This window comes from Micropterus salmoides, unplaced genomic scaffold, assembly GCF_014851395.1.
Source record: "Micropterus salmoides isolate LMB-PRFRI ecotype aquatic unplaced genomic scaffold, ASM1485139v1 Ms_hic_scaffold_8, whole genome shotgun sequence".
In the NCBI taxonomy this organism is placed as follows: domain Eukaryota; kingdom Metazoa; phylum Chordata; class Actinopteri; order Centrarchiformes; family Centrarchidae; genus Micropterus; species Micropterus salmoides.
The window spans coordinates 30,932,409-30,947,155 of record NW_024044570.1 but is presented as its reverse complement, the minus strand read 5'-3'; the positions used below and the strand labels follow the sequence as shown (position 1 = coordinate 30,947,155).

At 39.0% G+C, this 14,747-nt stretch overlaps 1 protein-coding gene across 3 annotated transcripts; it reads left to right on the top strand.

Annotated features, from left to right (window-relative positions):
- Nucleotides 1-444: 444 nt before the first annotated feature.
- On the top strand, nucleotides 445-13,098 carry syt19 (synaptotagmin XIX). 3 transcript variants are annotated; one of them, XM_038705307.1, is made up of 9 exons: nucleotides 445-592; nucleotides 7,206-7,440; nucleotides 7,548-7,621; nucleotides 8,913-9,029; nucleotides 10,379-10,567; nucleotides 10,705-10,854; nucleotides 11,010-11,129; nucleotides 11,931-12,042; nucleotides 12,126-13,098. In XM_038705307.1, the coding sequence occupies exons 2-9, from the start codon at nucleotides 7,239-7,241 to the stop codon at nucleotides 12,431-12,433; spliced, it is 1,272 nt and encodes a 423-aa protein (XP_038561235.1). In that variant the 5' UTR covers nucleotides 445-592; nucleotides 7,206-7,238; the 3' UTR covers nucleotides 12,434-13,098. The 3 variants fall into 3 exon arrangements, with proteins under 3 accessions (XP_038561235.1, XP_038561236.1, XP_038561234.1); XM_038705308.1 differs by having other exon boundaries at nucleotides 476-616; XM_038705306.1 differs by lacking the exon at nucleotides 445-592 and adding an exon at nucleotides 5,133-5,375.
- Nucleotides 13,099-14,747: the final 1,649 nt, after the last annotated feature.

Below are 14,747 nucleotides of genomic sequence, written 5' to 3'. Positions count from 1 at the left end.
GTCACTTAAAGTTATGATCATCTCTTAGTGTCATACTTAGTAGCTTTTACAATTGCAAGAGAGTTGAGTGTTCCTTATCATTGCCAGTTTACAGCACCTGTGCCTACAGCTGGTTTGAGTACAGTTGGATGATAAAGCAAAGATGTCACTGAACCCGTGCTGAAGTTGAATGTGCAACTCAGAACACGCTAATAGCTAATGGACTGAATTTACTGGATACAAGTATCACTTAAAAGTAGTTGATAGCAGTTCTTGTGCCGGGCATGGCAATGTTTTAATCCCCCATTTGTAAACGATATCTGACCTCAGCATTTGGTAAGCTCCCAGGAAAGCCATTTAAATCTAATCAAACCAGTTTGCCAAGAATGGTGTGCAGGATGTCATGTGCTGGGTGTGTGGTGAGAGTGCGAGAGGAGGAGTGTGCCTAGAGTGCCAAACACAGAAGGAACAGTTATATGATAAGGTGCTGCTTTGAATTTCTCTTGCGCACAAGTTCTTTTGTTTCTGTTCATTTTTAAGACTTCAGCATGGAGTCAATTTTTCTGCATTCCTGAAGAAAAGGATGAGTGGAGTTTTCATTACTTTACTACAGGTACTACAGGTTACTTTACTACAGGTAAATGTTTATATGTGATTATGTAACCTATTAGTTCAAGTGGAAAGCAGCAACAGAAGGCCTGCACACTAGTGAAATTCACCATTCGCGAGTCTTTTCAAGAAAGGTTCTGAGCTAATTTGTGCAACATTGTACAATAGTTGAATTGTGGAAGTGTGTTATGCCAACTTTCTTTGTTTTAATAGAAATACTAGTTTGTTTTTGTTTTTTAAATAATTCACCAACACCGCGAAACATTTCGGCAGCAGAAAAACAAATCCATTAGTAAAAGAGTAACGTAAATTCCTGTTGCGGGAATCCAATGTTCGACATTGTATGCAGTGTGCAAAGTACGGGGGAGCTCGGCTCTTCTTAACAAAACGGTAGCTCCCCTAATGGATCATGCATAAATAGATTTCTATAGACTATGTGTTTGTGCTTTGACGAATTACTTTCATGATTAGAGAGGCTGCTGTCAGTTCATCCTGACCGATCCTGTCGGAGTTCTCCTATTTCAGGACCAGGACCGCGGTGAAGTTAGTGTTAAGTTGCATATTCGACTGACATTTACCCAGGATCCGGTGACGGCTTCTAACTCAGTTCACCCAGTGTCGGCAGTATAAGTGTGGTTTGCGCATTTCCGATAGCTCGCCTTTAACCACCGGGGGTTAGTTTAGGGACCATCAATAAATTACAATTGTTAAAACAGTGTTACGGGAAAATCATAATTTATTTCAATAGCTTCCATGTCATGTGATCTTCATATTATATTTGAGTGCATATCCAAATTTATATAAATATTTATTAATAATTTATGGAAAATAATGCTTTTTTTTTCAATATCTTCCATGTCATGTGATCCACGGACTCCAAACCAATGCCGAATTATTGTACTACACTAGGCAAATGAGACACACCTCTTCATGTTAGATTTAAAGACTTGTTTTATTTTATATTAATATTTATTAATAATTTGTGTAAAAAATGCATTTTTTTTCTATAGCTTCCATGTCATGTGATTCATGTACTCCAAACCAATGCCGAATTGTTGTACTACACTAGGCAAATCAGACACACCTCTTCATTTTAGATTTGCGTACTTGTTTTATTTAACTTAATAGTTATTAATAATTTATGCAAAAAAGGAATTATTTTTTCAATAGCTTCCATGTCATGTGACCTACCAACTCCAAACCAATGCTGGATTGTAGTACTACACTAGGCAAGTCAGACACACCTCTTCATATTAGATTTAAAGACTTGTTTTATTTTATATTAATATTATTTATAATTTGTGTAAAAAATGCATTTTTTTTCAATAGCTTCCATGTCATGTGATTCATGGACTCCAAACCAATGCCGGATTGTAGTACTACACAAGGAAAATCAAACACATCTCTTCATATTAGATTTGATTAATTTTTTTTCTTTTTATCTTAATATTTATTAATATTTTATGGAAAGGTGGGCTTTTTCAATAGTCTAATTTTGGGGGAAAAGGTTTTTTCCATAGTTTCCATGTGAAATAGTTTTTAAGGCAAAAATTCAAATCAAACAAAATCCCCTCAGTTTACCTTAACAACAATAACACCACACCTGCTTCCGTCTTTTAACTGGGTTGCACATGACTCTTGCCATGACAACTTGACATCCATTCAGTCTGTTTGGCTTTCTCATCCTTAAGTTTTCCCTGAATAAGAAAGTGTTAAAATACTTTAAACAGATATGTAGGTGAAAAAATAATGTCAGCTCACAAACATTTGGTATGACCAGCAAATAACCAATGTTTGTATTCATCTCATCATTGTAAATGCATATGAGGGACGGGGAGAGGGCAGTCATAAAAGGTAGGCTATATTATAGTAGTAATAATAGTCTTTTTAAACAAAGCTTAAGAATGCAAAATGTCAGTGACAAATTCTTCAACTTCTAAAGTGGAGCAATAGAAAGCATCCTGACTGGAAACCTTACCATCTGGCATAGGATGTGCAAGGTCCAGGACGGGAGGGCTCTGCAAAAGGTCATTAAAACCGGCCAGAAGATTATTGGTACCTATCTACCAAGCATCAGTGATGTCTGTGAGGTGAGGTGTCTGCAAGGAGCCCAGGACAGCACCAACGAAGCCGCAGCCTGTTCACCCTGCTTTCTTCTAGGAAAAGATATAGAAGTCTGCTGTCGTAACACCAGACTGCTGAGAATGTACTAGCATATGAAAAAGCACTCAAATCTGATATGAAGAGGGGTGTCTCATTTGTCTAATGAAGTACTACATTTGAGCAAAGGGTTGGAGTCACTAGGCAACATGACATTGAAATAAAGCTGTCTTTTCCAAAAAATATTAATAGAAATAAGAATAAGTACTCAAATCTAAGATTGAAAGATGTGCTTCATTGGTCTAGTGTAATACTACATTTCAGCAAAGGTCTGGAGTCACTGAATGACATCACATGGAAGCTATAAAAAAAGGAAAGCCTTTTTTTTAACCAAAATTATTAATAAACATTTATATAAAATAAAATGTGGATTCAAATGTAATTTCAGGGTGGCGCGGTGATGCAGTGGTTAGCACTGTCGCCTCATAGCAAGAAAGTCGTGGGTTCAAACCCCAGTTGCCCCGGCCTTTCTGTGTGGAGTTTGCATGTTCTCCGCATGGGTTCTCTCCAGGTGCTCCGGCTTCCTCCCACTGTCCAAAGACATGCGGACTAGGTTAATTGGTGATCCTAAATTGTCCTTAGGTGTGAGTGTGAGTGGTTGTTTGTCTGTGTGGCCCTGCGATGGACTGGCAACCTGTCCAGGGTGTACCCCGCCTTTTCGCCCGATGTCATTTGGGATTGGCTCCAACCCCCCGCAACCCTGTACACAGGATAAGCGGTTGATGATGGATGGATGGATCACATGACATGGAAGCCATTGAAAAAAAAAAGCATTATTTTCCATAAATTATTAATAATATTAATATAAATTTGGATAGGCACTCAAATATAATATGAAGAGGTGTTTCTCATTTGCACAGTGTAGCTCTACAGTTCGGCATTGGTTTGATGTCATGAGATGGAAGCTATTGAAATAAATGATGATTTTCCTGTAACACTGTTTTAACAATTGTAATTTATTGATGGTCCCTAAACTAACCCCCGGTGTTTAAGGTTAAAAGCGAGCTATCAGAGGTGAGCTAACCGCACTTATACTGCCGACACTGGGTGAACTGAGTTAGAAGCCGTTACCGGATCCTGGGTGAATTTCTGTCGAATATCCAACTTAAAACTAACTTCACTGCGGTTATTTCAGGACCCTGAAACTGGCGCAGTTTAACAGAATTAAGCCATCATTCATTTTATCACAGTATTTACACCTATTAATACTACATAAGGCTGTGATCTTGATATACTTTGACTGTTTACCAGTGTGCCATCTTTAAATGTCCAGTTTTTCTTTCTTACTTCGTATTACCACTCCTAACTCCTTGGAACTGAGAAATGTTCACATAGGGGCGTAAATGAACAAAATAACGTCCCTATTTGGGCTGCAGCTAACAATTATTTTCATGGTTTGTTAAATTGTCTATTTATCCACAAAAATTCACACAGTTTCACTCACAGTTTCCCTGAGCTCAAGTTGACTATTTTAAATAAGTTTAGTCAGAACAACAGTCCAAAACCCAAAAGTATTCTGTTTACAGTGATAACAAAAAGCAGCATGTCCTCACATTTGAGAAACCTAAATCTACATATCAGCATTTTTTCCCTGAAAAATCATACTATCGAGCATTGCGTTAGTTCAGGCAGGCAACGTAGTCAAGCTCTGCTCATTCCAGATCTTCAGCAGGACATCAGCTGACAGCTACGCTGATTCCTCTCTGAGCATTCATTGGGAAATTCCAGACAAGGCAACTATTTAAGCTGCTGTAGCCTACCTGCCTTTCGTCGCTGCTCCTATCCAAAGCTCATAACCCACCGCCATCCCAGCTCCACCTTTCAGGGTGTATCTGATAGGGATGCACAATAATTATGGGTCCGAGAAGTATTGGCCGATCGGGCACACGGATAGAGTGACACAGACACAGTTCAGGCAGCTATCTCCTGTCCTCCTCCCCTCTGTCTCTGCGTAATTCAGTGCAGGTAACAATGTGCAGATTGCAGATACATGGCAATCTAAGCTTAACAGTTAGACTTCAGACAGCTTTCATTCAGCTCATTGTACATCTAGCTTTGCCAAGCTAGTGCTGGCGCGGTGTGCTTTTAATAACATAAAGGATGAGAGACATGGACAGAGCGAATCAATTAACCCCTTCTATGTTATGCTCGTTTAATAGACGTATCGACAAAGTTGTCTTATACTCTTGAGGTTTTGTTGCACATACTGCAGGAGCTTGGAGCTCCTTTCACTTCAACACGTCCACGACCTATCTCTGCGCTTGCCACTGTTGGTGCGTGGTGTGACAACCTGCAACCTGCAAAGCCAGGTTGCACCGCCCTGTAAACACCCTCTCCTAATCGGACTCACTGATTCGCCATGCGCTGATCCAACGCTCAATCCCCCCCGGTAAATAGCAGGTGGGGGGAAAAGTGAATGGAGACAGGATCGAGGGAAGCAGAGTTGTAAGCAGCGGAGCAACACGCTGTTTGTTAGATGAAGCTGAAAAATTTAGGTAGTTAATCCCTTGAGACCATTCGAGTCATCAACATTCGCGTTCTTTCACCTTGCCGGCCACAAACTACTCCACCTCTATACCACCGCTGAGTAGGCTACAATAATCACCGCCATCCAGTTGTCTCCGGTTGTAAGTCCAACAAAACCCCTTTCTTACGCTGCCTGGTTTTCTTTGTTTGGCCTTGGCTCCTCTGTTGATACTTTGTGATGGACTGAAGTTCTGATGATATTTTGTGATGGAGTGAATTTATGTTTCTACTTTAGTTAAACTAGACTTAACTGCGGCTGATGTGCATTTTGAGTTGATTGCAGTGTGTTATTTTGAGATTTGCTTTTCTTTTGTGGTTTGATAAAATACTTCTGTTTCAAGCTGAACCTTTGAGTGCTGGTTTTTCTTATCACACTGTTGTATATTTCAATGCGAGGGTGTACATTTTATACGTGCCTCCTTTGTGACATTTGTGTAGTAAGCCAAAAAATCTTAAGTCTCAGAAGAGAGACCTGACTGGCACCCCTGTAAAAGAAAAAAACCAACAATAAAAGCCAAACTGTCACAGTGTGAGCCCGCATGTGTGATCGTGTGCGTGAGGCGACTCAGAGCAGCAGAGGCTGCATCCTGATAACAAAGTATGGTCTTCAGCCCCAGGCCCGTTTAACACCATGCTTCAGTGCCCATCTAGTATCTGATTAAAAATGTAAATTGCATGCCTGCTCTGTTCTGTACAGGGGTTCTTTACTGCGGCACTCTGCCTCTGGTTTTCCATGTATGTATGTGGATGGGCAGGGAGGTGCTCTCCCTACCTGATGGCTTTTCCACAGAGAGGTGTGCTCAGAACAGAGCCATACCGCCAAATATAACATGCAATATCAGTCTTTGATGAAAGTTGTCCTGACTGAACTTCATTTTATGTTTATCTCCTAAAATGACCAGTCATCTCCGTATTACTACATCACTACAGTAGTACTACTACTACTTTACTTCCTTTACTTTTTTTTTAGTCTTGAAGGTTTTCAGGCCAGTTAGCTTGGAATTGTCACAAGTCACAAACTTCTTGTAAACAGTGTGTCCAGAGATGCCAAGTGCACCATCACTCATCATGTCTTTTCCTGTTTAGTATGAAATCTACAGGAGCAGCTGGTCGGTCAACATGAGCATGTTTTGTGTTTACTTAGGTATTGAGTATTCAGTCAACCAGATTACCTGTTACAAATCCTGCATGATGGTCATAAAAACTGTCTGGATGACTGTCCTGGATCAGGGCTATATTCAAAGCTTTAATACCAACATGCAACAGCTAACATGTGTGAATACTGCAGTTGCTATTCACTACTGCTACTTGCAGTGACCAAAAACTGTTGGAATTGTAATGGACTTTTAGGGGTACTATGACACAGGTTTCCCCAGGTCTTGTTTGGGCCAGTTGCTGAGTTAAAGCAAGCTCCCCTCTGCCTGCTTGATTGACTGACGCAACTGTATTGATGAGGATGCGCTGCTATCCATTTGTTAGGTAACCCAAGGTCAAGATTATCTTCTTTTTTTCGTAAGAGACAGACTGACTGGCTCTATGTAGAAAGTGTTGCATGTGGCTTGAATGACGCCCAACATATTTTTAGGTTAGCTTAGGTAAGATTGATTTGGACCAATATCCAAAAGAATCTTCACACATATATAGAGGGGTGAACAATAACCTTATTTTGACATTTAGTGAATGTATGCAGGTCTAGGTAGGATACATTTCCCCAGGCAAGAAGTATCCTTCAGATTTGGTGTCAACTGAACCTGACACACTTTATTTTCATCATAACAGTTAGCCAATAATCTGAAATCCTCTTTTGTTGTTATTGTTGCTGCCCTATGACTGAACCTCCAATATGGCTGCCAAAGGGTCCATAATGTGGCCTCAGAGTTCTATTATAAGCAGTATAGTCCGCTCACATGGTCTGTCCTCCTGTGTTGCAGAGGTATGTATAGGCCACATGGAGTTGGAGAGTCATGGTGATATTGATAGACTATCCCGCCTCTGCGGGGCTGCTGTCGACAGCTGGAGAGCTGAGGATGCCATTTTCAGACACCGTCAAGTACTTCATCCTGGGCATCTCGGTCACTCTCCTTCTGTTGGCCCTGGGTATCTTGGCATGGCAGGCCTTCAGATGCTGCACACAGACACACACTACATACATCGAGGAAGATACTGGTGAGTTAGGATAAGGGAACAATGCAGCACATATGGATGATGCTGTGTGTCTGACCTAGAAAGTAATTACAATAAAAATGCAAACTTGTGTCTGATTATTACTGTAGTGAGCAGTGATCTGCTGTACTCAGAGGATAAGTCAAGAACATCTGGAAGCCATGCAGAAGCTCCAAGGACTAGGGTAAGAGGAAATGGATTTGAAAGGTGTGGACAGGAAAAAAATATTTTGTTTACTTATTTCCTTATGACCATATGTCCTATCTCTTCTATTGTATCAGGGTATCAGAGTTCAAAGCAGCACTATACAATATCAGACTTGACCAGATGATTACTTTCAAATGTATAGATGTGGCTTTGTTTGGATAAGTAAAAACTGAAGCAGAGCCACTGTTGGCAGCTTTTGGAGGAAGCCTTTCTGTCATATGTTCCTAGATGTGTGTCTGGACAGTCACATTTAGTATCAGGTCAGTACAATCAATTGTAACTTAAAAACTCCAGATTTCAATATTGAACTTCATCAGCTCAATATGTGCATGGAAAATCCAACTGTATGCAAATCAAATATACTATCTGTCTTTCCATGCATGACTGGCTTGTTAAGTTGCTGAATTTGAAATGATGTGGTTGGTTTGTGTAGAGAGTATGAGAGGGAGTTTAATATGAAAAAAAAATCATAAAGCCTAATGGACAAAAAACAAAAATATGCAGGTTGGTAGAGAAGATCTACGGGAATACAGGGCATTTATAGGTATGGCAGCTGCAAACAAAATGTGTATATATATATATATATATATATATATATATAAAATATAAATGATCTGCTAATTCAAGACTACCTTGGGTATGATTTTTGGTTTTAATTTTAAGTCTGAAATGTGCCTCTTTAGTGTAAATTACCATCCTGACATGGATGTGTTTAACAAAACTATTGTTATATCTACCAGAGGAGTCAGGTTGGGTAAGGTATCTGTGTTGATCTTATGCTCGCCTACATCTGATCTTTGTTTGAAAACTTTTATTTGGATAGTCCACTGTTTCCTTTCTGCCATGTGCCATGTGACTGTCAATAATATTCCTGATGACTCTAAAAGCAATGTGTAGTGTTTGACAGTGTGGACATAGTTAATGTAGGACTTTGGGGCAAAAAAGAGTTGAAAAACTAGGACAAAGACTGCTAATGACATTTCAACAGTATAAGTTCAACAAAGATTTTATTTACCAATGCTTTTCAATTTGATGTTGATTGTGGAAAAATTATATTGTTAGTAGTTCCTGTTATTTTGTCCAGACCCTGCAGTCTGTGGAGCTGCTCCACTTAGGCAACATAGTCTATGTACATAAAGACAATTGAGCACGCTTGTTCAAACAAAAGAGAGTTGCGACTTGTCACAAGTCAAATAAAAGCTGGAGGTGGTGAAGTTGTTAATGAAAACAGCTGATAGAAATGGAGTGTACGTCTGTGGGCTCCCCAGGTGGAGGATGTCGGCACAGAGGTCCGCAGGCTGAGTCGCTGTCTGTCTCAGGCCTCGTTTCCCTCCTCAGGATCCAGCCAGGGAGACAGCGACGCGGGCAAGCAGGCCACTAAAAAGGTAGCAGCCGGCATTACTGTATAATCCTGTGGTTACTATCTAAATACATACAGCAGCTCCAATATTTTGATATTCACTTCATTTCAAGGTTTATGCACTTTTTATTTTCAAAATCTACTCAAGGCTGCCTTAAAACTGTGTTTTACTCAATGAGTATGGAGTAGGTCTCACACATGAAATGGCTTATTTACATCCTAAGTGGCCATGAAAATCACACAAGTATTGTGATGTAAGGGAGGTTTTGAAGATGCTGATACTGTCTGATTATCATCAGAAAATCAGGTCTGATTAATAGCACACTGTCATGAAACGTTACACACTACTGGCTTTGTGTTTTTCTATTGATAACACTACAGCCATGGTAGCAGGTGTGTGTTTTTTTGTTTTATTTTTAATTTTTTAAGATTGTAGTTGAATTAGCGCACATTTGAGCTGAATGCTAACATTAGCATGCTAACATGCTAACAATGAAATGCTGATGTTTAGCAGGTAATATTTACCAGGATCATAGGTGTCATTTACACTGGGGACATGTCCCCACCACATTTTGAAATGGCTGATTTTGTTCCACCACTTTGTGAAAGCATTTGTTAAAAATGTTCTGAAAAACAGCTTCCACCAAGAAATGTTAACTAGCAAATGAAAATGCTTTGAGAAAGGTTTATTTGCACAATACAAAACATGCAATGCATTTTAAATATAGAAGCAAATGTGCATCACCAAAAAAGTAACTTGGCTAAAAAAAAAACAAGCTGCTTATTACTGCATTGTCACCTGTCAGCTGAATTTTTTGTTTCTCTGTTATATGAATAAAGACATTTACACTGTAAATTGGAGCAGAAAATGTCTCCAGAAGTGTTTAACGCTCCAATTTTCTTGGGGATGACCCCAAGACCTTCCACTCATATATTTCAGATTTTTATATTTCTTTAAAATAGTGTTAAAAAATCTTTTCATCTTGTTCTTGTGTATCATCATGTTTTGTGACCAAGTAGAATCATCACGCCCCTGATCTGGGCCCTTATGTCCATACCACTTTTCAACACAAAGTGATGCCCTTGACCAGGGTCACCATCCTAGTTTAGCTGAGAATGTCATGCTTGCTGGAATTTGGTCATAAAAAAAAGTTTTCTAATTCTAATTTTGACTGGATTAGGTCTGGCTGCTGACACCTGTTCTGAATTTGTTTGGATATGTCGGCTACTTCTTATTCCTGACATCTAAGGTCTTAGGGGACATTTTAACCGAGATGTTTGAAATCCTTGATGCAGTGCATTTCACATTTTCAAGCAATATTAACAGCAACATTAGGTATTTGGTGTCTTTCCTAACATACCCTCTTATACCAGGTCGATGGATCGCTGCGTTTCTCCATCTATCATGACCAGCTGCAATCCCAGTTGGTGGTCACCATCTTACAGGTGGAGGGGCTTCTGGAGCACTTGCAGACACGCAGCCTCCAGCTATTTGTTAAGCTAAGTCTCATGTGGGCAGGTTCAGAGGGAGTGGAAGTGGAAGGCTGTATGGAGGAGGAGGAGGTAAATTTGTCTTTATTAACATGCTCTACAGTTATGTCACTCAACAAGTGGCCAAGAATCCATGGCATCATATTTAGGGAGATATACAACTATAACTCTTTTCATTTGATGCTTGCTTACTGCTGTGACCCTCTTAGGTCGAAGGGACAGCACCTGTCCTTTGGACAGTGCTGCAGGAGTGGCGAACTCGTATTGTGAAAGGCAGCTGTAATCCTTTATATGGAGACCAGTTCAGCTGCGTTCTGCAAGAGCATACAGAGCTTCATCATCTCACCCTCAGGATGGAGGTCATGCAGTACACAAACCCATCTCTCACTATTAGTATCTCTCAAATCATAGGAGATAAATTTGTCAGTTGAAGAAATAAGAATTAAGCAAAGAAAAAATGTCTACTGTGTGATTCTGAAAGTAAACTGCCCACAATTGTCTGTGTGCATATCAGGTGAGGGACTTTGATAAATTCTCCAGACATGCAGTGTTAGGAGAGGTAAAAGTTCCTCTAGGGCAATTTAACATCGCCTACCCTCTGGAGCTACAAGAAGATCTGCAGATACCCCAGAAGGTATATACATTGTGTATATTACAAACACACACATGCAATCAAATAGGAATGTTTTTATCATCTTCTAGTTGAGGTGAATTTAAGGACTGCCATTCTTACACATACACATTAATGAGTATGTGTAAGAATGTAGGCTGTGATTATAACATCATATATGTCAGTTTAGAAACAAAATAAACATCGGATCTCTATTTTTTAGCCATAACCACTAAACTAACAGAACAGGATTTTAAATATTGAATGGTTAAAGTGAAAAATGATTACACAAAATGCAGCACTGTAGCATTTTCTTGGGAAAAAAAAAATCCATCATGTTGTGTAAAATTATTTTTATCTTGAGATTGAGTCAGTTTTATTTTGACTGTTATGTTTAATTTCCCCCGCGACCCTGTACGCAGGATAAGCGGTTGATGATGGATGGATGGATGTTTAATTTCTGGAACATGTGTTTTTTCCCATTATTATTAATAATTTCAGTTCATTCATGAACCCAATTACCCATGTCATTTTTGGTTCCCAATAGGGAACAGCCACATTAGATGAAGTGGTCAGTTTACCTTGTGTATAGATTGATACATCTTTAGAGGTTAGGGTTGTATTCTTGCTTTATTTATTTAATGGTTCAACGTTGTTTAGTCTCCACTCGAAACAAAAAAAAATTATCAAATTAAAATTGATTTTAAAAATTATACATATTCTATATATGCTATACATTGAAGAAGTTGAAATCTGAGAATATTTAGTGTTTTTGACTGATGAACAGCTTCAACGATCAACATTGTTGCTGCCAACTGTGTTAAGGATCTTGTAGGAGAGGTGCTTCTGTCTTTGAAGTTTCTTCCCACTTCTCAGAGGCTTGAGGTTGGACTGTTAAAGGTCAGAATGGTCCTCACCAAAATGTGCTCAGATACAGGTAAGTAACAAACGCCTCCATTAAAATGTAGCCATATACAGTATAACATTCAGTTCCTAATCTGCCTTCTCTGTGTTGTACAGCCCTTTACGCCCGGATCAGTGTGCAGTGCAACCATTGCAAGTTGAGATACCAGAAAACCTCTGCAGTGGCCCGCTGCCTGGTAACTGTCTTCAATGAGGTCCTCATGTTCTCCCTGCCAGAGTTTCCTCTTGAGCAGTGTAAAATTGTGGTTTCTGTGTATGAGACTCGCATGACTAGGAAATCAACCAAACGTCTGATTGGACAGTTGACTGTGGGGAAGGAGAAGAGTTCAGAAGACAAACACTGGAGCCTGATGATGCGCTCAGTCCGCCAGCCGATAGCAAAGTGGCATGGCCTGCTGATCTGACCTTCCTGCACTTACTTGGATCTCCGTACATGCTTGTATTTAACTGGAATCTGCTTGTTTATCAGGAGAGGGATGTGCACTTGCTTTACTGCAGGCCAAACATAGACTTCTCTGTCTCCTGACTCCCCTGTGATAGAAAGACCTTACCACTCCAATCACAACGGTGACTGTTAACTGGATGCAACGCAGTGATTTCCGCATGGATTTTATGACTCCTTGCAGACACCTTTATTTTGTTTGTGAAAGCAGAAAAGTACTTTAGTTCTGAACTCACCTATAGTAGGCCAATGTGTTAACTTTGTACCTGTGAACAGCCAGTAACTGAATCAGTCAGTTAGGGCTGGAACTAATGATGATGATAATTGTTGTAAATGTGAGTTATTAGTTTCATTATTTGGCAAGGTGTATCTTTTTTGTTACATAATCATTTGGTCTATAAAATGTGAAAATATCAAACAACAGTAAATTACCATAACATTTTTTTATTTATTTGAATTGAACAGATAACAGTAGCACATTCAGTTTACAATTGATCTAAAGCTTACCTCTAAAAAGGCCGGACACCCCCTTATTTCCTTTTTGTTTGTTAATTTAAACATTTTCATGAAAGTAGATCTAACAAGATTCATTCATATTAAAATAAGAATGATTTCATGTAAAATGTACCCTAGTTGACCCCGTGTTTTCATTGGTTGCTCAAAGCCTTTGAGTCAAAGGACATGCCTAGAGGAAGAGCAGTGTGGCTGTATTATATTGGCCAAGTTTTGATGTGCTAAAATAAGCTATAACCAAGTAAAACAACGATTTTATTTACCTTATGGCTGTATGATATTGTTCCGTTAAAACGAGCGAGGTTGGAAGTTGACTGTGATGCAGAAAATTCCAGGTAGGCTAGTGCTAGCATATGAGTGTTCAACAATGACCAAAAGTAAATAAATTATAATAAATGTGCATAAAAACAATGAAATCTATGCGATGTTGACAGCAGTTATTATTGGAATATCATAAACATCATCCAAAATATTATCATAAATATTCACTATATCACCTAGACCCATAGACATATCTGTGGCCCTTTCCATGACATCACCTTTATAATATGGGTTTCACAGGGGTGCGCGTGCGCCAAGGTATGCGCCACGGTAGAGAACGTTCCAGTCTTCTCTTCAGCGGTAACGTTAAGCCAAAAGGAGGTGCAAACCTCAAGTATCTTTTGGTAATTTAAGTATTTAATAATTTTAGTATCATTATGTAGTTTAGTTTGAACATTTAAAAGCTATAATTTTAACCATGATTATTTAAAAATAACCTTTAAATGTTTGTTTTTGTGTTAGTTTTTTTTTTTATTTAGCTAGCTAACGTAAGCTAGGTTAATAACTTTAGCTTAAAACGATAAAAACTGTTTATGGTTTAAGCACACTTGAGCATTTGTGCTTAGCTGTGCCAACAAAGACAACTAACGTTAAGCTAATTAGGAAGTTACCTCAATGACAAGATTGAGCCAATTTTATAACTTGCTGTAACTCAAACTTTGTTAATGCTAAAAGTCATTATTGCTGCTGTCACCAGCTCAATTGATGTTCATAGCGCACACAATATACTGTATAATGTTAGCCTACAGTAAACAGAAGTATTCAAGGTACACCAGTCAGAGTGTGTCGATCTGGGGAGTGCATGTAATAATGTTGCTGACTTACTAGAGTGTTGACATCCATCAATATCCGGCAAAAGCCGTTTTTACACAGAAAAACCGTGGGTGCCTCTGTTTTAACATGTGTTAGATGCTGACTTGTGGTGCATGTAATGTTCAGAGCACATTTCTTCATCATCATCATCATCATCAGAAACCATTCTTACCTCAACCAGCAACTCAAGAATGATTGAACCTTCATCCAGAAAAAGCTATGAGTGAGAGGGTAACACATCAACAGTAATAAAAAATTTAAAACAAATAGACTTTTATGCCTCTGCTAGCTAGCTACTGTTAAGGGAATCAGTAGATAGAGTTAAAACTATTTTATTAGGTAAAGGTAAAACTTGTCTCAGGAGACACCTCTAGTCCAGTGCCATATGTAAATATTGAATAGGATTATTTTAGGATAAATGTGGGCTTATTTAGTGGGGTAAGTCTTGCTCTTTTGCCTGTAGATGATTTCATTATGCAGTATTACTGGCAATAGGAGTTACAATAAGACCTAAATGTAGACACACATGAAGAGTAAGAATGTTTCAGTAAGTTTACAGAGGAGGAGTGAAAAGGTTTATATTGGTACAGACTAGGGTTGCAGCGGTATACCGTTTCATGCTATACCAT